The sequence below is a fragment of the Drosophila yakuba genome, chromosome 3R, assembly GCF_016746365.2.
Source record: "Drosophila yakuba strain Tai18E2 chromosome 3R, Prin_Dyak_Tai18E2_2.1, whole genome shotgun sequence".
Taxonomy (NCBI): Eukaryota; Metazoa; Arthropoda; class Insecta; order Diptera; family Drosophilidae; genus Drosophila; species Drosophila yakuba.
The window spans coordinates 29362604-29387778 of record NC_052530.2 but is presented as its reverse complement, the minus strand read 5'-3'; the positions used below and the strand labels follow the sequence as shown (position 1 = coordinate 29387778).

General features: G+C 45.3%; 2 protein-coding genes across 7 annotated transcripts in view; one reads left to right on the top strand and one right to left on the bottom strand.

Moving 5' to 3' along the window:
* Positions 1-754: 754 nt before the first annotated feature.
* On the bottom strand, positions 755-24282 carry LOC6538933 (zinc finger protein 1). 3 transcript variants are annotated; one of them, XM_002099401.4, is made up of 5 exons: positions 23703-24282; positions 15935-16098; positions 14880-15620; positions 3582-5592; positions 755-3513 (listed from the first exon to the last, which is right to left on the bottom strand). In XM_002099401.4, exons 1-5 carry the CDS (start codon positions 23797-23799, stop codon positions 3320-3322), a joined length of 3207 nt encoding a protein of 1068 aa, XP_002099437.2. In that variant the 5' UTR covers positions 23800-24282; the 3' UTR covers positions 755-3319. The 3 variants fall into 3 exon arrangements, with proteins under 3 accessions (XP_002099437.2, XP_015049124.1, XP_015049123.1); XM_015193638.2 differs by lacking the exons at positions 14880-15620; positions 15935-16098; positions 23703-24282 and adding an exon at positions 5853-5936; XM_015193637.2 differs by lacking the exons at positions 14880-15620; positions 15935-16098; positions 23703-24282 and adding an exon at positions 5655-5678.
* The window catches only part of LOC120320443, a 132050-nt gene continuing 113126 nt past the window's right edge, over positions 6252-25175 (top strand). For 2 of the 4 annotated variants that reach the window (XM_039376461.1, XM_039376460.1), the window contains exons 1-4: positions 6252-6383; positions 7943-8221; positions 8280-8552; positions 8980-8993. In XM_039376461.1, coding sequence (XP_039232395.1) covers positions 8504-8552; positions 8980-8993 — 63 coding nt within the window. In that variant the 5' untranslated portion in view covers positions 6252-6383; positions 7943-8221; positions 8280-8503. Of the gene's footprint in view, positions 6384-7942; positions 8222-8279; positions 8553-8979; positions 8994-25175 lie in introns of those variants that run through there. The other 2 variants (XM_039376462.1, XM_039376463.1) reach the window with 2 other exon arrangements.

The following is a 25175-nucleotide window of genomic DNA, read 5'->3' as shown; positions in this document are numbered from 1 at the left end:
ACGGAGAAAGATTAACAGCGACACGTGGCGCCACCTAGTGGAGACAGTGTGCACTAGGTGTATTCGATATACAGCCCGATTGCCCTAGACCTTTACATCGATTAATCGATTACAGACTGCGGTCTAAAAGGCGCGCTTTTTAAACTTGTCTTAACTGGCAATTCTTGTTTAGAATTTCAATTTATTTCCTGTGCATATTAGTTTTTCCCAGCAAACACCCGCAAATAACAAAGAGCTGCGCTTAAATTTTAATAATTTTTTTATTATTTTCACATTGTAAATTTAATAATTATAATAATTGTTTGTAAATTTATCAAGACAAAATTGTTTTATTCATTTATATGAATGCGTTTTTATCCACGTGGCTTAATTTGATTAAAATACATTTATTCGTAATATGTGAAATATAAGTTACTTGAATCGCTTCCATTCGTCTCTCAATATTTTCGCTTACTTCTTTCGGATGTTTGGCGCTGTTTTTCTTTCTTTTTTTTTTATTTTTGTTTGGTGTTCTCTTTACGAGCAATAAAATGAACATTTGATGCCGTTTCAACGAGGTGCTTAACTTAGGGATCGCTATTGTTGGACATACGTTACAAATAAAACAAATAATACAAGTGTGCTGCACTTCCTGCTCCGCATATTTACACATAGAGTGGGGCGAACAACTTTAACAGAGAGCTTCTTGAAGGGGCGGGGGGGATTGGAAAAAGGGGGGTGTGTAGCGTATTTAAATAACTAACAATTGTTTATGTACGTGAGTGTTATGTAGTGTAGTGTGTATTTCATATAAGGCCCTAGAGTGCAAATATCCATCACAAACCACATAGTATTTGCATTTGCGCTTAAAAGTAAGTTTCGTTTTCTTTTAGTGTTTAAGTTAACATTTTGTTGTTGTTAAGGGGTTTTTCGTTTTGTTTTTTCTTTTTTTTAACTAGGCTAAGTATTTACGCTTGTAATAGTAATTATTGTTAAATTTATGCTAACGTGTGCTGGCTGTATTTGAAATCTGAAGTATTCCAACTCGAGTATAACAGTTTGCGTTTGTTTGCTTTTGCATTTGGTTTTGCATTTGGTTTTGGATTCTCTAGCTTTTGTTGTTCTTGCGAAATAATTTACAAAAAATATATGTATGTACACATATATAATATACTCCTCTCTCTCTCTCTGCCTCATTAAAATACAAGAATATAAAAACTAATTAAGTATTAAATGCATTTTTTTGTGAGTTCTTCTGGAAAAGCAAGAAAATCATGGGCGAAAATTCCTTGGACAAGTGAAACATCAAAAAGAAATGTTCGTTGTTCTGGAAACCTTTTGTTTGTTGTGTTGTGTAAACTAATTATTAATTTATTAATTATAGTTTGCGACTGAGTGAGAAACGATTTGAATTTGAATTGAACTTTGACTTTCGGCTAGCAATCGAAGCATTATCAATTATTTAGTCATAAATTTATTGTCATGGCAAACATTACGATAGTTGCTTTCTTTTTTCTTTTCCTTTTAATTTTTCTTATCTCTTTTTCGATTTTTTTACATTTAGTACGCACATGGAATTTTGCTAATAGATTTCGCGAGACTTTTCCAAATGATCCTTCTTTCTTTTCGTTTTACATGCTAGTTTTTATATGAATATTCTGAAACGCTTTTAATCGTTAAATAATCTGTAATAAGGCCAAATTAAGTGTTCTTTTAAACATTAGTTAGCATTAATTAGTTTAGTTTAGTTTAGCATTAGATTTAAATTTAGATGTAGATTTAGATTTAGATTTAGATTTATTGGGTTGTCGAGTGGCAAGCGGCAGCCGGAGGCCTTAAATGCATGACGTGCACCTTTTGAGTGGGCGCGGCTCTGGCCAAATGGAATGATCTTGTAGGTGTTGTGCTCATTTCGCGATTTCGGGGGGAAATTTAAAGCGTAGTTCGAGAACGACTGGCGACTGGGGACTTTTCTTGGTTTTTCCTTAAGTAAGAGAGAGCTTGAAACGCGCGGCAAGCGGTGGGTTTTCCATTCAACATAAACTACATACGAAATGTGGGCGGTTGGGGGCGCTGTGGGCGTGGACTTTACAATGGGGTGGCTTTAATACAGTTTCGCTGCTTAATACTTTTGTATCTGGTTTTGTATCGGTATTGTCTGCTTGTATTTTCATTCGTTTACATTTTCATTTACTTTTGCATTTGCATTTGCTTTTCTGTTGGTCCGGAGATTGTGGGTGGAAAATTCCCTTCGAGCCTGGCTTAACCGAAAAAAAGTGAACTAAAAGTTACAGCTTAAAAGAATACGTAATCGTAGAAAATATACATTCATGCCATGCCATTCCATCTAGGAGTGTTGGCCTCTTTGCGATCGAGTTCTGAGTATTCTGCAGCACTTGGTACTGGTCTCTCTCCAGCTCCTCAAACTAAACTAAAGAACTAAAAAACTAAAAGAGCTAAAAGCTAAAACATTAAGGCGTAAAAAAATAGATAAAACGATATCTTTAAGCGAGTGGGCGTGGCCAAACAAAATGATTCAGCCACAGAGCTCGAACTTAGGCGGTAAGGTAAACTAATAAAATACTAAGAACAAAGTGGTTGCAACATTGTAAAAATAATAAATTCGCTCAAACGAAAGGTTTTCAACTACACGGCTTCTTCTCAAATTTCCCTGGCTATATGGCTATAAAAAATATTTCTCTCTTGCTTTTCTGACTCTTGACTGTGTCTAAAGTGCATTTTGCTGCATTTGGGGTGTTTCTTTGTTTTCAGTGTGTTCCTGCACATTTTGAGATTTTCCGTTCTGTTCGTTTCGGTTTCTTAAGTACAGCCTATAAGTGCTGGCTTGCTTTTGCGTGGCTTGCTTGGCTTTCGCAGCTCAATTCTGAAACATTTTGGCATTGAAGAAGTCGAAGGCGGGCGCGGACGTGGGCGTGGTCTGTGGCGGTGGCGGCGGCGGCGGCGGAGGCAGCAGTCCCGCATGGTGGTGAAAGAACTGCGCCGCCGCTGGCTGGCCAAACCCGGAGCCAGAAAGCAATGGAGGCGGATGTGGATGTGGAGCCAGCGGACGATGTGTCTGCTGGCTGGCTGGCGGTGGCAGCATCACTCCAGCTCCATTCCAGGAGAGCCTGTGATGCTGTTGCTGTTGCTGCTGCTGCTGCTGCTGGAAGGCAGCCATGGCCGCCAGATGCGGATGGTGGGGATGCTGATGGTGCGGCGGGTACTGGGGATTTCCCGCCGCAACCGGAACGCGACGACGGCCCCGATTGCTGGCCGTCGTGGGCGGCGCTAGGGGATTGGCTCCTGGTTGGCAGGTGGGCGGCACTGAGGTGTCGCTTACCTATTCCCTGTAGGGCTTGCAGTAGGAATACCGGTGGTTCATGTGCTGGCTGTAGCTGCCCGAGTGCGAGAAGCGCTTCAGGCACTTGGAGCACTGAAAGGGCTTCTCGCCGCTGTGCAGGCGCTTGTGCTCCGTGAGGTGGTGCTTGTGCTTGAAGGCCTTCGGGCAGTCCATGCACTGGTAGGGTCGTTGACCTGTTAATTAAGATGCAAATCGTAAAGTTAGTAATCAATCTATGATTAGAGAACTTTGGTTTACCCACCGGAATGCTCGTATTTGTGGCGCGCCAGGGAACTCTGCTTGGCGAAGGCCTTGTCGCACTGATCGCACACGTAGGGCAGATCGGGATCGCCAGCGTGGCCGTGGGTCTCCGCCTTGCTCCTGCGGGGTTTCGGTGGCATCAGGACGCCGGCGCCGAACTCATCCTCATGGGAGATGCGCGAGTCGTCGTCGCGCCACGAACGCTTCTCCGAACCGCCGGGACTCAGGCTGGTGCCGCGGTAGTCGGGCAGCTTAATACTGTTCATCAGGGGATGGTTGGAGGCGAAGTCGCCGCCCGGGCGCATCTTGAACAGCGCCTCCATGGGCAGCGGCATGGGCAGCATGTAGGGCGGTAGTCCCGGAAAGGCATGGCCACTTCGCGGAGTGGAGTCCAGCTGGCTATTTGGTGGCGAAGGCGGCGGGGCAGCGCCAAAGTAGAGCGCTGCCGCGGATGACGGTGAAATCGAGGCCGGCGACATCGATGCGGATGTGGAGAACTTCCTGCTGAGATTGATGGCCTCGGGATTCAGGGCTTCTGCCGACGCTGGAGCTATGTACGGCGGCGAGCTCTCACTCTTGGGCGTGAGGGGATCTCGCTTCACGGACAAGTCCAGCGGTTGATCCTCTCGGGTTAGCGATGTCTGGGAGTCATTGGCCGCCGCCGAGGGGACTGCGGCCTGATTGTTCTGGAAACTCTGCATTTTGCGCTCCCGGGAGCGATTGTTCTGGAACCACACCTGAACCACTCGAGGATCCAGCTGCAGGCGAGCTGCTATCATGCGGAACTCATCCCTGCTGGGTCGGGAGTTCAGGGAGTAGTGCTGCTTCAGCTGCTGCTGCTGCTCCTCGTTGATGGCCGTTCGCACGCGCACTTTCCGTTCGCCACTCTCCTGGCGGGGCTCCTCCTCCACGTCCATCTCCTCGTCCTCCTCATCCTCTTCGCTGGCCGAGGCCAAGACGAAGGACGTGGCCTGCTGCTGCTGGAAGTGCTGCTCCAGCTCCTCCTTGATCAGGCCACAAAGCACCTTCTCGTGCTGCACCAGCTCAGTGGGATGGTTGAATTGTTTGGAGCAGCGACTGCAGCGCAGATCGGCGGCTTGCTCCACGGGCGCGTGCTCTTCCACAGGAGTTTGCCGTTCCTCTGCTGCGTTCAGGGGCTCCTGCTCCTGCTCCTGCTTGATCGCTTGCGAGGAGGAGAGGTAGCTGTCTGGAGCGGGAGAGGCTTCCCTGCTCTGCTCCCGCTTGATGGGAGTGGCTTCTTCGGCAACCTCTGGCGTGGGTGCTCTTTCCTTGGCCTCCGACTCCTCGATATCCATGACCAGCTTGGGCTCATCGGGAGTCTCCTCCTCCTCCAGCTGCTGCTGCTGCTGCTGCTTCTGCTGCTCCTCTCGCTCCTCCTCGCGCTGCTGCTGACCGGCGGCCGAGAGCTGCAGCAGCCTCTGGATGCTGTAGGGATGCACCCGAGGATCCAGGCCAGCCGCGGCGGCCATGAAGTTGTGGGGAAAGGCCAGCAGGGCGGCGTTCATGTAGTTGGGATGGAATGGCTGGAAGGGCGTGGGTGCCGCACTTCCACCCTGCACCTGGGCATCGCTGGCGAAGTAGCTCATGGGATGCGGCAGTCCCGGCAGCGACGGCTGCTCCGGCAGCTTGCCCTTGCCGTGCTCAGAGGGCGATCGCCGCGATGCGGAGGATGCGGAGCCGGGGCTCTTCTCCAGGCGCTTCAGCAGAGCGCGGTTGTTGTTCAGCTTCAGGCCCATGCTGATGCACTTCTTGGAGGTCATGTGGGACGAGAAGCTGCCGGAGTGCGAGAAGCGCTTGCCGCAGTTGTCGCATCCGAAGGGCTTCTCGCCGGAATGGATCCTCACGTGCTCCTTGAGATGGTGCTTGAACTTGAAGGCCTTGTCGCACTCCTTGCACTTGAACTTCCGCAGCAGGGCGCTCTCGTCGTGGCTGATCATGTGCCTCTGCAGGCGGTACACGTTCGCGAAGGCCTTGTGGCAGATGCGGCAGGTCTGCAAGTAACAGATAGGATATGTAGCATTATAGAGGGTGTAAAATGGGCTATACTCAGTACTATTTTCATTGCTTTGCTAAGTATTAGGGCATCTATTTCAATGAACTTGTGAAGTGGGTTGAATTTCAAAAGATTTGAAATAAAGTTTTCAACGCCGATAGTTGGCTATTCAAAAGTGTCATCTCTAGTTCACAGCTTTCGCTGCCCACGCATCTCTCTCTACCATTCTACGATCTTTCGTTATCCCTTCCCGGTTACCTTCTCGAACGAAGAAGAGGAAGAAGCCAGTAGGCAGGTGGCCGCCGACATTGTTGCTGGATTTTGGATTTCGGGAGTTTTGGGGCGGAATTGCGCGGAAAATAGGGGGGCGGGGGGGTACGAAACACCAACGCACAGGTAATAAAAACTGTTTAAAACAACAAGCGTATTTATTTGTTTTAAATTTAATGGCTTTCTAATTTGTTTCAAGGCGAGCGACGCGACCACAAAAAAGCGGGCCAAATCAAAAGCGACCGCGGAAAACGGGCCATTTTTTGCTGCTTGTGTGTTTCTGAGTCGTAAAAGTGGATGTTTTGTGTGTGTTTTTTTTTTGTTTTTGTTTTTGTGATATTTAGTGAATTGTGCAAACGTTTTCGTATGAAAATACGCCGAAACTTCAATTAAACGCTGCAATGAAAATGTAGAAAAAGCGTAACGCGCACAGCACGAACGAACGCGAAGAGTAAAATGAAGAAGGCGACGAAAAAGAGCGCGGTGTGCGCGACAGAGACGGCGCCATTACCAGCGAAGGTAGGTTGTCACTCCACAAAAAAAGAAGAATAAGAATAAGAAAAAGAAACAAAATTGAAACAAAAACAAAAGCTGCGCTCAGCTGTGGGGTTCCAATAAAAATTCCACTTCAATTGGAAAATTGCGACACAAAAAACAAATCAAGACAAGAAGGGCCCAGGAATAAACAAAAGTGCAGCGGGTAGAGCATCACAAAAACATCAAAATGTTTCAACAGCTGATGCTAATCAAATTTTCGGTTTTTCGGGGAGCGTTTTTGTTTGTGCTTTGATTTGTTTGGCAACAAATTGAACGCATCAAATGCTTAAAGGTGGAAATGGAAATGGGAGTGGGAGTGGAAAGGAAAACGAAAGTGCAGCGCCGCTTTTCCCGCTTTCCCGACTTCCCGGCGTCTTCCACTTTTCCACTTAGCGGCCGCGTTGAAAGATTTGCGGTACTTTGGCGGACAGATGGCAACACGTGTTGTTGTCCCCCTCCCACGTTCTATCGTGTGCGTTCGTGTGTTTATGTGGGTGTGTGTGTTGTTTACTGTTCAGCCGTTGAACTTTCCATTTATTGCCGTTTCACCTTCGCTTCCAGCGTTTTCCAGTTGTTATTCTTGCAAATGCATGATATTCCCGATCGTAATCGGAATTAAGTATAAATGCGATTCTAGGAATAAGTTAATATGTTTAAAGCTTTCATATAAATACATACATGCATATGTGCATATGTAAATTATAATTCTTTTAGTTCGTGCTGAAGAAGACATCTAAAGTAAAGTTCCACTGTACTGTTTTGGACTTTGTCTCTGATTGGGGTTACGGTTACTCATGAGCTTCAATTAACGCACATTGCGCCATGCATCAACATCAACTCGTAACCAATTTACCACTCGGGATGAGATCACTCCGAAAATACTATTAATATGTATTGTAATTAGTTTGTTCGTTAACGTGACACGGTGTTTATTGTTTTAAGCGTGTTGGGAAAAATAATAATACATATGGACATTTATAGCGCGGGCCTTCTAATTTGTTTGTTCTGCTGCTGATGGTAAAAAGTGAACGGAAAATGCTTTTCCCCGTCTCTTCACGTTTCGACAGCACTAACAGTTTCCGTTTCCGCTTGTTGTTTTACCTGTGACGTCACCCCCAACCACAATCCCAATCCGATTCTCATTTTCCACGAAAAGTACCATTTTCATGCGGCCATTCGTTTGTCAGGTGAGTGAGTGCGATAAACAGCTATAGTATAAAATGGCCACCTGTTGGCTCTCTCCCGCGCACAAACGCACTCATACATGCACACGCACACAAGCGCAGTTCAGAACCCGTTATCTCTCCGCATGGAGTCGGGCTATCTGCATCCCGCTCGCACGCACTCACTTAATCAGGTTGTTCGACTGTAAACAGCAATAACGCCTACCTAGAATTCACAATCAGAAACCATGGAATCACAAAACCTAGAAACTGTACAGTGGTAACTGGCTGTGAGGAAATATAGTCACGAGTAATAAATACATTCATAAATGCTTAATACGAATGAATTCACTGAAATGTAACCTCTTTTCTTTTCAGCAATTAGCCATTTAAATATAAAAAGAAGTATCCAGCTATCGGGTTTCCACTGTACACACCTCCCTGAGCGGACATTAAACCGCAAGAGCAGCTCACAATGGACGCGCTTTGTTGTCGTCGGCGTTATCAATTAAATGTAAAGCGAGCGAGGCGCATCGCTAACGAAATGGAAATGAAAATGGCAGCCGTGAGATACGCCACTCACACAGATACTGCATACACAGATACTACTGTATACCATGCATGTGCGTATGGGTGTGCTGCACACGTTTACAAAAGGTAAGTTCCATTTGCGATGCGTCAGCCGGATTCTTCTTATGCGCTTTTGTTGTTACAGTTTGTTATTATTATATTTGCGATGGCCGGAAATGCCAATTGAAGCTACCTTTAACAAAGCCCCATGAAGATGCCCGCCCCCGGGGTTAACTACTGATGGACTGACGGACTGATGGACTGATGGACTGACGGACGGACGGTTGGACAGAGTGTGTGCATGACTCAAGTGTTTTTCAGGGGAGCCACTCGAGCCAAAGTTGAAAATTGATTGATTCCACTAAGCGAATGGGCCGCGCACATGGAAATGGAAGCCAAAACCACTCGAGTGTTCAAGGTACAGTCTAACCTCCGTGGCATTAGTGTCGATAAGCCACGCACACGTGCGTACACGTCCGTTCCGATCGCCCCTTCTTTTCCACATGTTGCTAGCTGCTTAATTAATTAAATTTCATCTGAATTTCATCTGAGGGGCTGGCTACACGCGGAAAAACCATGTAGATTATGAACATTCAAAGTAAAAGAGGTTGTAGTTTCAGTACTTAAGTGTACTTTCACTGCTCACCTTAAGTACGCATTTGAACTATCAACCCGGGGGTTTTGGTTTTAGTTTTAGAGCTGATAAGCGCAAACTATCACTATCAATCGATTTCGAAGAGGCGCGTGTGCTCGTAAACAATCGAAACGCCGAGCGGATCAGGGCCGTGAAGCGGATTAGGCGACCAAAACAATTACTAACCCCTCTCTATCTCTTCTCCTTGCAGATAACCTCGATCAGGTGAGTGGAAAGATGAATATTACAAGTATTTCGAAAACAGCGGGTGGCTGGCTACTTATCAGCAACTTATCAGTGTGAAATGCCCGAAAATCGAGCGAAAACTAGCGACCACACACAGTGGCACTCCGCCACTCTTCAAAGCGCTCGTCAAGCGTAATTGTAGTGGGCACAGTGTGTGGATGGTCCAGCAGTTGCATTTTAGCCTGGTTAATTGCGGGCGACAGGCCTTTTGGCTATAATTATAACGCAACGTAGGTGGGCGCCTGTGTTTGGACCCACCAATAGACAAATCAAACGAACGAGTCACGCTAAGATAATGTCGCGGCGCAGACAGAAAGCTAATTTGTGAACGTATTTCACGATTGCTGGCTGAAAAATGCCTCATGCACTGAGTGACATGGGAATTTGGCCATAATAGCGCGCATAATTGGCCGTAAAAGATGATCGTCCAAAAGGGAGCTCGTTCGGCTTTCAAAGTGTCAAAGCCCAAAGGCAAGCAAACAAGTTGACAAAATACCAAACGATGTCGTCGAGGTGGGGGTATACTATGTATGGGTACGTTGTGGATCGAAAATCTAAGGATGCTGGGAGAAAAGCTCATGGAATAGTAAATAAAGTATAGTGTAGGCATAGGATATATAATATAAATTGATCCGGCTCAAAGGACCAATTGAGTGCTAGGCACATTGTTTTTTTTAGAAGTGTAGCACCAAAGCCCTAAAGTTGTGGAACGCACTGTATGCGGTTTGTCCACATAGATGTCGTCTATATGGTATCCGATAGATATAGAAGCGCACCTGTCGCCTGACGAAATGCGTAAACAAAAATAACAAAATGCGACAAGCTCAAAGTTGCTGCTTCTGTTTTTGTTTAATTCTATGAGATTCTTTTGAGGTCAGCCAAATAGAAAAGAGAAAAAAAGAAGAATAATATTAACGACGCCACAAAGAAATGTTTAGCGCAAAAAGATGAAAGATGAAACGATGAGAAGGAGAGACTCGAGTGAAAAATACGACGAACATAATGGTGTCTGATCTCTAACTGCTTTATAGCGAAATACGCGACCCAATTTCAGGCTTATCGCCCTACCAGCTGCCGCCCCGCAAGAAAATCGTACATACTAAACATACTGATTAGGCATTTCAAATGAATGAAACCCCAAGTCGGGCCATTGACGTACCTTTCTGGGTAGACAGAGAGAGCGAACTAATTGTAGTACCTCGTGGAATCGGCGGAGGTCAGCGGAGGGGGTTATCGCGGGAAAACCTGATAATGCGGAGGTAGAGCGCGGACTTCAGATTGGTTAATTTATTGTTTTTTGCCGAGGAACAATGAGTGATGCCGTTACGTATTGCTCGGTATAAGCGGGTTCATTAACTTTCCTCGGCGCGATCATCGCTGCATTAAGTCCATTGGGAAATTGATTAACAAGCCCGCGCAGTTAACAGGGAAATACTTTTAGCCATTGCGGTCACTTTGCTGCCGCATTTCTCAATATTTTATGGCCATTTCACGCGCTTTGTGCAGACGACAAATCCATACATATATACTATATATATACTATATAGCATATGCAGCCAGCGCTGGGATTTAAAATTATTAATTTTCCATAAATCATCTCGAGTTCAGTCGGAGGCCGAAATTTCTGTTTCTGCTGCTGTCTGTGTTTCGTTTTCGATTTTCATTCGCCAACGCAGCGACAAATCAAATTTAATTGTTTATAAATAAAACGTTTTTCTCAATGATGAGGACGCCCTGATTTCACCGCCAGCGAGCAGAGAGAGCTGCGAAATTAGTTGCGTATTAGGAAAACATAAATTAGGCGCCGCCGCGGTATAAATTAAATTTATCACTCTTGATAAAAGCCACTGTCTTGGGAAATTAACGAAACGTGTCGTGGAAAAATGTGATTTTCCGGGCCACCAGTTGCTGCGCTATTTTCTTTTCTCAGTGTGGCTTTCCGCAGCAGCTAGCACTCTTCAAGAGCATTTAACAAGAGTTCTGAGTGTTTGTCTAATGTGCCAACCCTTTCAAGAACTTCTAGAACTAGTACCATTTGATAGTGCAATTTGAAACTTATGCTGTGACTTTCTCAGGCGTCGTCTTCAAGTGCAATCTCTTCTCACAATCAGACTGCCCAATGAAATGTCAAGTGGCGAAGTATCATATCATTGCGTGTTCTTTTACCCCCTCGACTTTGAAATTCCCACTCTCCCTGCGCCGCAGAGCATTTCTCATTAAACATATCAAGTAACAACCGCACAATAAACGTCACAAGTGAAAAAACCCACGGGACTTGCAGCGAGGAAAACGGAAAACTGAAAAGTCGGGGGAAAATCGTCGGAGGAATTTCCATGTGAGTATGTGAGAAACTGCGCCACAAGCGGAGTCACATAATTTATGGCCTTCGCGGTGAAAGTTGATATAAATCTCAGGAGTAACTTAAAAATAAAAGAAAGAACTGAGCAAGAAGTTTAAATTGCAGGCGAGCGTCTGACATGTGGAAATAGGCAGGTGAAAAGTCTGGGGAAAACCAGGGAATATCCTTGAGGAAACAGGAACTCCCCAAGATGATGATGATGATGATGATGTTTTCAGGGGAATGGGGAGCATAAAAAATGATCTTAGCACAGAGGTTTTCACTTGAGAAGCTGAAGTGGAAATGGAGATGCACCAATTAGAGTCATTTACAAAACTAAAATGCATTAAAATGATTTGTAAGCGTGTAGAGCGAGATTATAAACCAATGTAAATATCCTTTGCAACTAATTATAGCATTTAAAAGCCACTGACTATAAATCGTTTGCCTCGCTGAGTTTAAAAGTTTTTTAATTTGTCTGCTTTAATTGCGTATAATTCTGAAACTTTTAACGGCAGCCAACCTTTGACCTTACGGTGTTCGCAGGGCAGTACAGCATAAAAATACATTTAAAAGTGGGCAGAGTAGCAAATAAAGGGTTGAGCCAAATAAATTGCTATTAATTTTTCACTCGCTCCGTTCGTCAAGCGGCGCCGCAAAGACGACGACCCAATGTGAATGTGTGGACTGGCAGCAGTGGCAGCAGTGGCAACAGTGGCAGGACTCGCAGGACTACACCTAAAGTGCATATAATTTTTCAATTTGAATTGTCTGCGCCCTGCCCCAGTTTGTGGCGGCCAAAAAGGTGGCAAACCGGAAGCGGAAAGCAGCAAGCAGCAAAGCCAACCCACCAAATGAGTTGTGGCCAAAAAGTTGCAGCCATGTGCGTTTGCAGTTAAGCAAATATTTAATTGCTGCACTTTTTCTGCTGAAAGTTGGCCAGGACCTCTGCTTTTTTCGCCCGTAATTTATGGCCTGCCATTTGCTCGGCCGTCTGCTCCTCTGCTCCTCTTCCCCCTCCCTCCAGTTAATGATGTTGACCTTAAAAACAAATGTTGAAATGTTGCATCAACAATGTTGGATTGATACCCCCCACTTCGCCCCTTGTTCACTGTGCTTTAATGCCTTTTCAATAAAATCGTTGCCTACTTTTGTGAGTCGACAGCCTGATTTCCATAATGAGCCATTTGTCTCACTGTCAAAGTGGCAAAAAGGGGCAAGAGAGGCGGCATTATTGTTATTTCTGGCACTGTTTTTGTTTGCCGCATAATTAATTGTTTTCACACATAATAATTTAATACGGCGAACACGTGTAAAAGCCAATGGCCAACAATATTAAATAAATGCAATGTGCCACATCAATTATAATTGGTTTGTTCGCATAGTTTGCACACTTGGCCATGTGTCAATGTGGCTGTTGCCATTTTGGCCTTTTCGCATGTGTTTAAATGTTTAAATGTCATTAACGAAGCCGTAAATTATATGCAACCCAAGTGCGGGCAACTCAGAGGGGGGTGGCAAAAAAGCGGCATAAAGGCGGAGTTGCAACTCATAAAGCTGCTCTTCAGCTGCGGAGTTGGCCAACTTTATTAGCTTTTTGCCAGGCTTAGGTAAATATTAATAACGGCCAGCAGTCGTGAAAAGCACCAAAAAACCAATAGAAGGGAGATTGCACAGTGGGTCTTAAGCACTTAAACATGAAAAGGTATAACAAATTCTTCAAAAATCTACAACTAAAATAATGGAATATACTTGGATATGCCTACTATGCTTTACTATGAAGATATGATTAGCCCATCTAGAATGTACAGCTTTGCCCCACTGTGTGCATCAAAAACCTGAAATCTCATCTCGTATTTTTTCGGGCTGGTGTCAAACTTTTTCATTTCACTTGTGCTGCTTTCTCCCCCACATGGGGAAGGTAAAAGATACAGCCCCATATACACGAAAAACAACAACAAACTAGCCATATGAATTTATGAGCAGCAGGGGCGGGGGAAAGTCTGTCTGCTGTATTGGGGGAGTGCAACAAAATTATAATTTATGTGGCTTTAATAGCCGTTGGGTAGCTCCAAGGTGAACCAGTGCCTCTGCTCGCCTCCTCTCCCTGTGACCCCTGACCCGTCTCCACTTTCTCCTTATCGCGTGTGTGACGTGCGAGGCAGGCCTGGGTATTTTCTTTTTACAACTGGTGTGCCACATAAGGCCAAGATGGCGACGCAGGACAGGAAAGAAAACCAGTGGGCGGGGTCGTGCGGTTAGGTGTTATCAGGTTCCACTTGCCAGAGGCAACAACATTCATTTCTATGCCTTATCACAGAGGCCTTAGAAGGAATGAACCAACACAACAACTGCACAATTGGGAGTTATGACTGACAGTCTTCCCCCATATTTCTACACACACAACATACACACTTTTTATGCCCCCTTCTGATAACACCCCCAATTGTTTTTTCTACGTCGCCGCCATTGGCGAATGGGGAATTTGGTTTTTACTATTTTTTCTCCTTCGGTCCGGTGAACGCCTACGTTTTATTTTTATGCCCCTTATCATAGTTTACTATGCCATCGTTGGTTGTTGTTGTTGCCTCTGTTGTTGCCGATAAAACAAAAGTCGAATGGCGGTATTCAGTAGGCGATAACATTGAGGCGCGTTTCTCGAACTTCCCACTTCTCGTCTTTAAAAGTGCCAATGCCTGCGGCGTGCACTGCAAGAAAAACCTATCGTTCTGACCTTAAGTCAACTTAATTCCAAGTGAGCAACACTATCGCGTTGTTTTTCAAACCTTTATATCTTTAGTAATTGCGTTGCCGGTTTGGTTTTTTGACGATTTGTCAACAGGAAATGTGCATAAGGTTGGGATTTGATTTGATTGGATGGATGCCGTACTTGGCACCGCGCTCCCGTTGTACCGTTATCGGTTGGCTCATTTCCCGTTAGCCGCGAACAAAGCCCACGCATTGTGTGTACACCCTTGCCACGCCGTGATGTGTTCAAAGATCAAGTGCCCCCAGCTCCTCCTACTCCCTGCCTCCCTCCCAAGTTGGCACACTCTGATTCCCACTACGCATGAGCAACCATCCAACAACCAACACGTAAGCCTCTGAGTGCCGTGGGATAAGAACAAGTGACTCCTCTTATCGGGGCTTTCAGGAATCGCGATCCTCCCACTGCATTCCGCAGGTTTAGTCACTGGCTGCCAGGGGTTTTTGAACTGAAACATTACTTTTGACATCGGTGACTGACTCAAAGCTGTTATCACTGCTGGCAAATATTTGCGTAAAGAAGTTGTGATTGCAAAACGTGAGTGTACTATATAAATCCTTAAATGTTATTAGATATATGTACTACTAACTCTTCTTGGAAACTTTCCGTATGGAAACCAAAACCATATCTCAATGCTTGAAATAGTTCATATAGTTATTATATAGTTATTTCCCCAAAGAACCCAGCTCACAAAGATCTTTTCAAGGCGGGACAGTATCTAAATGGTTCCTTCCTCCAGATGGCTGTCCATCCAACTCACCTGGGAGACATTGCTGACCGCCGCCGGGCCGCAGGGCGAGTGGAGCTGCTCGTGCTGCTCCAGTTGGTCGCGGGTGGCGAAGGAGGCGGTGCACTGCATGCAGGGGTAGGCGCCGCTCAGGTCGCCGGTGGTGGAGCCCGGACTGGAGGTGGAGCGGGGGGCGCTGAGGTCCAGGTCGTAGGCGGAGTTGCTGCCCACGCTGCTGTTGCTGCCCGGCAGTTGCGGCGGCAGCAGTTGCTGCATGGCCATCTGATGCTGCTGCTGTTGCTGTTGATGCTGCTGCTGCTGCAGTTGCTGTTGATGCTGCTGATGCTGCTGCAGTTGGCTGGGCGAGCTGGCGGTGCGGGCGGACTGCATGGCCATGGCGGCGGCGGCCATGAACTGGGCGTGCAGGTGGGGCGGCAGCTGGGGCGGCGGGTGCTGCAGCTGGGCGAAGAGGTCGCCGGGTGTGAGGGAGCCGGGTGAGCACATGGGCGACATTTTGTTGGCGTTGTTGTTGTGGTTCTTGGCCAGCTCGCTGTTGTTGTTCATGGACTGGTTACTGCTGCTATTAGCGTTGGCATTGGCGTTGGCGGTGCTGCTGTTGTTGTTGCTGTTGCTGGCCAGCGGCGACTTGGCGTACCGCCTGCTGCTGCCGCCGCTCATGTTGCTCTGCTCGTCCTCGGCATCGCTTTCCGGCTGGGCAGCTCCGCAGTTCAGCTTGTCGTGGGGATGCTCGCTGGCGATGTGCTCGCTGAGGGACTGCGGAAATGAACAAATGGGATTTGCATTTATTTCTATATATAATATATATTTATTTGTATCAAAAAACCCATAATTTAAATCACGAATAAGAAGCCGCTTATCTTGGTCAAAAAGATGGGCCATGTTTGAGTTCATCAGCATAATCACTTCATGTTTCCCGTTTTTAATCGCACTCACTAAACTTATTTAATTACTCTTTAATCGCCAAAACAAAGAAATCCCCACCAAAAACCCCAATATTAAGTTCTAAATGTGTTGTGTTTTTTTTTTTTTATAAAGTATTACTTATCTGCTAGTTGGCCAAATCTTACCTGATACTCGGTGAATCGCTTGTGGCACTGGGTGCACTTGACCAGGAAGGCATCGGCGGCGGCACCTGGCTGGTTGGGATGGGCATCCTGGATCCCACTGGAGCCCGGATTGCTGTGCTTCGGCGACTGGTTGTGGTGCAGCAAGGTGGAGGCCAGCGAGGGAACTGCGGAGTAATGAGGGGAGGAAAACAAATTAACTGCCAGATCGTTTAAGAACCATAAAATATGCGAAAGGGGACTCGAAAACCAAATGGAAAGGAGAAGTGTGGTGTGTGAGGAGGTGCTGCAGAGGGCACTGAGAGAAATGCGGGGCTTACTCACATATAAAATTGGGAAGAGAAGTTAAATCGAACAACTAGCTCAGTAACAGTTGTTAGGATGAATTGTTGAGAGAGGAACTTTGGAGTATCAAAGTGAATGTATAGTTTTGTATCTATATTGTTGATTGGAACTCTTTTTTCTGTGTATACAAGACTTAATTTCGTGGCAAATCAACTTCGCAGGCCTTCACGCAAGACTGAAATCCGGAGAGGCGATGATCTCATGGTTTCTTTCAATCCGCCACAGAAACCATAAAGAAAAGAAAGAAAACGAAAGAAAAAAAACAGAAAAAGAGCAGAAAAGAAAACAGAATCCGAAAAAGAAACAGAAACGGGCTAAAGAAGCGGAGAAAAGAAGTGGAAGAACTGAAGAACGCACGCACACTTGAGAGAGAAGAGTTGACTTAATCAGTTGAAAAAAGCGTTCAGCCATGGCGAAGAGTAGAAAGAGACGGGCTCTGTGGGCCAGAGAGAGAGGCAAGACGCGGTCCCAGAAGATTGCTGTTGCTTTGTTCCCTCGAGGGTCACTCAATTGCCCTCTCGCTCTCGCTGTGAAACTTTGTATCTGCATCTGTATTTGTATCTGTATCTGTATCTGAGAAGGTGGAATACTTCACAAGATGGAGTTTCTGTTCGTTGGTTCTTTAGTTCTTCTGTTTGTTTTTCCTATAGAGTGTATGGGGGGCACAACAGAGCGAGTCTTTGTTCCCATTGCCATTTGATCGCTACCTTAATTTAAGCCAATTAACTGGCGGCAGACGAAGACAGATACTCAGATACGAATACTGAGATGTCTGATACTCACATACGGGCGGGCAGTGAATGAATGAACCCTGTTTTATCGCCACCTTTCTGCCAGAAGTATCTGTATCTGAGGGCTGTCGGCTCAATCAAGCGCAATCTACGAAAGTTCATTGCACGTTTTCACTTTCAATAGTTGCAATCTTAATTGATTTCGATGCGGGCTCCGATCAAAAATGAATTAAAACCGATGATGATAATGCTTCATCGCTATATTGGTATATAAATATCCCTCCCACCTTCTCACTTTAGAAGCCATTAAGAGTGATTATAGGACAACAGCTGACACACGTAGATCCATATCATTGGACTCCATATCATTGGACTATAAGCTGTGTATACAGAGGGCTTATAATTTGGAGTCCAAGAATTTATAACGCCTGGTCCGCCTAATGACATTTTTATTGAAAGTTGTAAAACGACAACACTTTTTTATGGCCCTACATTGTGTTTCATCAGCATAATGTGATGGTGCCAAAGAAAAGAAAAATGCGCTCGTGGGGAGAACGTGGAGCTCAACAAGTGTGTCACCAGCTCATTTAGCCCAATCAATTGTTCATAACCGAGGAATTATTAACGCAATCGGTTTTACACTTTTATTTCATATTTTCCGCCTTCCGAAACGCCACTGAAATATTGAAAGTGTCCCGCAAATTAATTTCAATTTGTGCGCAACCGAAAACGAAGTGAAACGGAATTTCTTGTATTTGTTTCTGCGGAACGCAACTCGTGTGTTTTTCGTGTATTTCTATAGGTTTGGTCTCATCTTTCGGTTTATTTTTTCCTTAACTATTCTGCGCCTAACGCGAACCAATTGAAGTTGATTGATAGTGCTAGGTGTGGGGCGGCGAAATCGGAGGGCAGGGCGCCAGGCATTTGAATTCTTCAAAGAACAAGGTATTTTTAATCTTACATTTCAACCTCAACTTTATGGGAAAGATTTGCACCTTATACTATAGCATTTTCGAAATACTTTCTACAAACTTAAAGATATGAAAATAAAGGCCACGAATCTCCTGCTTTGACAGTTGCCAAAATGTTGATTGGGGCATTATGTTTTTTATTTTTTAGGCTGTTTGTGATGTGCAGATTTCTGGGCCAATTTATGGGCGGCCGCACGTTTGCCAAAAACAAAAACACAAAAAACCAAACAAAAACACCAACAATTAAAAGCTGGCCGAGGGGAAATCTTCTGGAACGATGTCAAGTGTTTGCTGGCGATTTAAATTCGGATTCTGTTATTTTTTTTTGGTTCACCTGTGGAAAATTGGTGGAAAACACGCGCGGAGCAAAAGATACGAAAATAGGGTAGATAAACGGATGTGGGGGAGGTCTGAATATTATAAATAATACGTAGATGGGCAGGCGGCGTAAATCAATGGCAAAATAACCGAGAAAAGATACATTTGTATCTGCAGCGTGGACACCCGAGATACACCCACTAATTTTATGTGCTCTTTTTATTGCCAACTTTTATTAGCCAGACATATTTCGACTAAGCTCGGCTAATGCAAATTTATTTATTTCTCCTGCGCCTTTGCTACGCTTTTGAAAATTCTACATTTTCATCGAATCATTTATTTTATTTTCCCCCACGAATTTTCCACCTGACTTTCCACAGCTTTTCCCCCGCTGCCCGCTGTCAGTGGGGCGGTCAAAGTGTTTTTTAATATTTCACTGACAGCCGATTGTCACGACAATTTTCGGAGGCTTTCGCCGACAGGTGAGGGAAATTCTTTGGGGCCCCGGAAAATTGTTTAGCGATTGCTGACGCAGTTTCAGACAAATGGACGACAGGTGGCGCCCGCTGGCGCAGAGGGGTTCGATGATATTTAATGCAAATAAACATAAATTCTAGCACTTAATTATAAACAGACCTCCAGGCCTGCGCTCATTTGCAGTCAATGAACGTGGTTAGCATATTTATGATATAAATTGCCTGCAAATGAGAGCGAGTGCAAAACCACTTAGTACAGAGCTAGCTAATTGCCAGTGAAAAAACATCAAAAAAACAAAAAAAACCATGTATGTTATGATAGGGGAAAAACGACACTATCAGACAGTGGCAATTAATTTGTAAATGAAAACCTGTGGGAAGGTTTACGGCTCACTTGTTTTCCATCGTCGCGTTTCAGACGTGCGAATATTTATGGGCGAAATCGAGAGTTGAGAACGCAGCCCGTCTCGAATCGGAATTCCAGGAGGGTCCAAGTCCGATCTCAAGTGGCAATCGGCATTGAGCACCGCACACATGTGAGCGGCATATGGAGGAGTTGTCCCGATAATCGCTCTAAATTTGGAATGCCCTTTCGAGGGCTTGCCTACCTACAGATCGCTGCACTGAAAACAATTAGCAATGCAAGCTGCAAACTATAGGAACTGCCTACTGTTTCAACTCAAACTGATTACAGTTACTCTATCCATAAATCACTCTTTTGTAAATGTGACTTTAAAGTGCTTAAAGTATTTTCTTTCAGTGTCGCACCTTTGCCCTGGTCTACTCTTCACTTTCGAATGGGCACAAAGGTGGCCACGTTGTGCCCCTTCAAGTGGCAAATGCAAAGGTGCAGATTCGGAGCCAGACGATCGCCTATAAATAGAGTTCTCCTTTCTGCCCTTTGCTTTATTTGTTTGTTCAGCAAGCTGATGCTGATGCTGCTGCGTGCTGCTTGCTGCATGTTGCACGTTGCACGTTGCACGTTGCTAGTTGCTGCTGCCACGTTTATTTTATTTGTAGCATTTTGCTTTGCTGAGTGTGAAATTTTAATAGCCAAGCGAGCCGTGTCCGTGTTCGTGTCCCTGTCCTTTTTTTTCCCCCGCCTGTACATATGTACATATACGTACATATGTACATACAAATATATATATATGCATACGGGAGGCCTATCTGGAGGATAGGGAAACATATGTGTCCCGGGGCGAACTATTTCTGCGATTTACCTTGAAAAAATATGCAGAAACGCGTGTGATGTCGTGGTGTGGGCGTTCTACGTTCTACGTTCAACGTTCTACGTTCTGAAATTGGAGTTGCAGTGCGTTGGCGAGCCGAAAGCAATTAGGGAAATATGCCTCAGAGGTGGAAAAGAAGCCCGGGAAATTGTGGCAGGAATGCGCGGCCATCCATGAGTTACTTTGGCATCTTACTCCTCAAAGGAAGTTGAGTCAAGCAAATGTTTAAATGATTTTTTGTTGAAAAAAAACAAATTGTCACTTTAATTAGATGGAATATTGTGTCAAACATTTGAATCACGCACAAACTTTCTTTCAAAATTCTAAGAAACCAGAAACTTTAACGATTATATTCTTAGAATAGTTAATGAGAATTTTTGCATTAGTAATATATATAATTTAAAACTTGAATGTCTCACAAGTGAATACCAAACTGATAATACCAAGCGGAATACTGAAGCTGTAGCCATCTGAAACGAACTTCATTAATTCAGAAAGTACAACCAATGTTGGGCTTAACTTGGCTAATTGATATTCACTCGCTACTCGAATCGTGTATAAATTGTATGGCCTCGGTAAAAAAACTCCGAAATAAAGCCCATCGAGTGCAATTGAAACTTTTTCAGCTGGCGCTACCACAATAGAGCTGTTGACTATTTTTGTTTATTTAAAACTTTTAACAATTATTGTGCAATTGTGCGAAATTTATTGCAATTGAACGCCAATCAGAAGGGAAGTGCTCCTCTGTCCGCCCACCCCGCTCTCCCTTCCCCTCATCGATTCTCCTGACTTTTCCACGGGTTTTTCACTACGGGTTTTCTCAGTGCCCAGCACCACCCGTTAACCAAAATCGTTTACATGTTAAATTGTGCCTGCTCACTCCGATTCACTTCTTTTTTTAGAGCCTCCTTTTTGGCGCTGCAATTTTGCCTGCCCTTTGGCAACACCTTTTTTTCAGGGGGGCAAAGGGGGTCTATGGGGGGTTGGAAGTACCCTTTTGTTTGCGCCGATTTTTTGGCACTTTTTTTTTGGGGGGGAGAAGTGGCACGGGAATTGTTGTCTCGTGGAGCGCGGCGGGCATTAAATAAATAAGAAAAAATATATTCGCAAGGAGGCAAGGGCTGCACATTCCGTGCAATTTTCACTTTACAACTGTTTCAAAGTTATCTTTGTTTCAATTGTGTGCACGACGGCGGCAAAAAGCGAGCAGCAAAAAATATTGGCAAACAATTTACTTTTTGGCCAAAATGCCAAAATGAAATAAAAGTAAAATGTAAAATGTGGCAAATAATTTGCCCAAAGCTGCGGCAGGTTGAACACGGCATAAAGGGAATCTGCAGCAGGATATCAAAGAGGACTTTCCCCTCATTGATTTATTGTCCTTTTGTGTTTGTTGTGGATCTGCTTTTGCTTCTGTTTCTTTTTTTTTTTTTGCTCTGTATCCCGGCTCAATTGCAATTTAAAGACACAGTCTGTTTGTTTTGGGCAAAGTCGGAGCAAAGTCTGTAGCTCCACGTGAGATAGGCATCGGCAAAATTAATCATCTTTGCATGCCAGTTGCCAGATAGTTTGGGGCCAAGTTTGTTTAATTTCGATTACCAGCTGGCGGGGGAAGGTCCTGTGCGCGCTGAAAGATGCAGGATGAGCCAGGAGACCAGGACACCAGGAGACACCAGGAGACGCCATGAGACCAGGAGTTATAAATGGCAGCACCGACAGCACCAGCATATAAAACTGACATCCACTGACAGCAGCCCAAATGATTAATTAGACAGGAAGCAATCTTAGTGCAGGAGAAATGCTGGAACACTAGGTATTCCCTAGTTCGAAGATGCAAATGTCAGATACAAGTTTGATTCTATCTAGATTCGATTGCAAACGTGTGATGCGTGAAAATGGGAAGGGAAATTAGCGCTGATTTAGTGGCCACGAGTCGAGAGATAAATATATAGGGTATTTAGTATATAGTATAGAGTGTAGAGTATATTTAGCAAAGGGGGCGTAGTCGAGGTGATAACAGGCGACAGGTTTTCGCCAGGGCGAAATGTTTGATTTACGGCATTTTGGAGCCATTTCGAAATGCTACACAACACACGCCGAGCTGCCGGAAAATTAGTACAACTTGGCTAGCTGTCTGGCTTGCTAGCTGACTGGCTGGCGTTTTCCCCCGGCTTTTCCAAAAGCCCAGAGAACAGCATTTCGTATGTAGCCGGCGATTAATATCCATCGCAGCCGCAGCTGCCCAGCGCCATCAAGCGACTCGATTTGGCCAGGAAAGAAACGGAAAACAACAACCGGAAAGTATACGATCTCGTAGAGATCGGAGATATGTGGGCCAACCTGTGTGCTCAGCCCAGCGGACTGATCGATTAGCCAAACGAACGTGTTCGAGGGCTTTTAGTTCCGCCCACAGCGAACAGAGCTGCTTAAATAGCCATAAATTATAATTTATGGCTGCGGTGTGGCTGCCCCTGTTTCCACCAAACAAACATGTGCAATTAATCCATCTCCTTAGCTGGCTTATCAATTGTCAGTGTGGAGCATCGCCAGAATCGTGGGCGTTCCCCCGCGAAAAGTGGAGAGTGGCAAGTGGAAAGTGGAAAACTTGCGCCATCCCCCAATTCGATCGCTAAGCGTTTTCAATTAATTTCGGCCTCCTCTGTTTCACACCTTCCATTCCAACCGATGAGCTCTGCCCACTGACAGTTTAATGCTTTGTTTACACTCGATAAACAGAGTGGCAAAGTGGCAGCAATATGGCCATAAAACAGGTTCTTCAACATGTTGGCCAAGTTACCTGTCTGCTGCCATTCAACCTGCGCATGCGGTTTTCCTGCTCAGGGGTAGCTACCTGCCACCTGGTTCCCGGTGGGTGGAGATTACTGGCAAGGCGGCGGCGGTTCTGTTTCGGCGGTGCCAACAAATCAAATTGAGATGTGGCTGCAATTGGTCGGCGCGGCCAGTGGGTGGAACAGAGAGGTGGCTATGGCTACGGCTATGGCCATCATTCAAGATCGACTGGCCGTCTTTCATGCGTGAACAGCGTGATATGGCCGAGATATAATCGAACGACCTGCAGGTTTTCCTAAGTATTTGCAACTATATGTTCAAAAATGTATAACTATCAAAACCACTTTATAGCTAAGACTCATGGAAAAGGACTTGAATAGCTTGCTAACATGTATTCGAAGTAATCAAATGATTGTGAATATAGTTCGTGAATAAAGTGAATATTGTTAGTTGAAGTTCTCAAAGGCAGTCGCCCAAAGTGACCCAGTTTTCTCGCAGTGTGCTGATCGGGCAAACTTTGTCGAGACCGCTCTCCCTTAGAGAATCCAAAGAACTGGCGTTCTCTGCGTAGGAGTAGGTAATTCGAGCCCTGCTGCGATCCTTACTCGCCGCTTACGAGTTTGTTTTCCTACAGCTTCTCATTCTGGATGCCCTGAGGTGGAGACCACACATACGCCCAAGATGGCGGAGTTTCTGGGAAACTGCTAAGCTTGCATGTGGCTCTTTCAATCGATGCTACTACTGAGATTGAGATCGAGACTGAGATTGAGACTGAGATCGAGACTTGGCGCGCGAATCGGTTTGGCAAAGTTCGAGTGCTGATAATGGTTGATAATGGAGGCGGCAGGCGGATGAGTCATCCGAGATCTATGATCTGTGCCCCCCGAATCCGCGATGTGATCACTTACACTGCATGGCGAAGGGGGAGGTGGAGGGCATGCTCTGCTGAATGATGGTATCCTCTTGGCCGAAACGTGAAGACGACGGCGCCAGACAGGACAACATTTGGAATGCTTGTTGTAAACACTTGCTCTTGCTTGGATGCGGATTGCGGATAGTTAGTTTGCTTTGTTAGTTGGCCGGGTTGGTTGGTTCTTCTGACTTCGGACTTGGCGTTATTTGTTTCTTATAGAGCACACACGTGTGGCGGCCATTTGGGCAAAGGGCCTTGGTTTTTTTATCATACGAACATGGGGAAAAACACTGGGATTTTTGTTCGCGATGCGCTGCGAGGGCTGCGAGTGCCGCGTTTGTTTTTGTTTTGTTTTTGGTTGGTTTTAGTGGGCGAATTCACAGATAGATCTGCGTTCTATATCTGCTGCGTTCTCGGCGTGATTCTACAACTAGAATATGTGCTGCTCAGAGTTTTCTCTGTGGGGGAGCGACGCGTGTGCTGCCGTCGCGACGTCTACGATGCAACTGAATTCAGAGTTCTAACTTTCGCAGCATCAAGCCAAATCCGAGACCGAAACAGAAACAGAAACCGACGTCCTCGTCCGTATCCGTCGGATGCGAACTGAGCGTTTCGGGCGATACGCGGGGTTCTACGGGGCGCTACGTTTCCACGGAGAGCGAGGAAGACGCAGCTAGCGGCGAGAGAGAGAGTGAGAGAGGGCGCTGTTTGTGTGTGTGCTCCGTGTGCCACCACCAGCATAATATAACGGTGTAACGGTTCACCGTTGCGATGTACGAGGTGATTCGAGCGGGCGGGGGGAGTGTGTTGGTGCTCTAATGCTCTGCTGCCTGATGGGGTTGGGGGGTGTGTGTTGGTGGTGGTGCCAGCAGAGCGCTCTCTCTCTTTAACATAACAGCACTCTGTTGTGGCATATCGTAAATGTTAAGCGCTGACAGTGCCTCTCCTCTCGTAGTCCCGTGACGTAAGCACTACGTAAGGGTGGCCTCCTTCGTTCTTCGCGTTGCTCGTAAACATATGGCCGTTATGCGGGATTTGACTATATTAACATTTGCCCAAATTTCTGTTTTATTGATAAAGCGACTTATGAGTCTTTCCATTAACTTTTCCGCCAACCATCAAATTTAATTCGGTTTTATTCGGGCATTGCCGCAGTTTATTAAATACTCCGTGCCTCTGAGTATTAATACTAAAGTGTGAAGCTTAAATAATTTGCATATAACAACATTAAGATTAGAATATAGTTTTTAAAAGCAGCTTTATATTCAGAAATAAATAAAAATCATGAGGCATTCGCAGAAACGAATTTAATTATTTACTTTTATTATAATATTTATTCAAGTCCGTATGCTGAAAAATAATCCCCGTGTGGGAGTTACCCAAATGCATATCTTCATGATTAATTGCCCACTCAAGAAAGCTTTCGATCGTTTTTCTTTCGGGGAAATTTAGCGGTGCGAGATGAAGG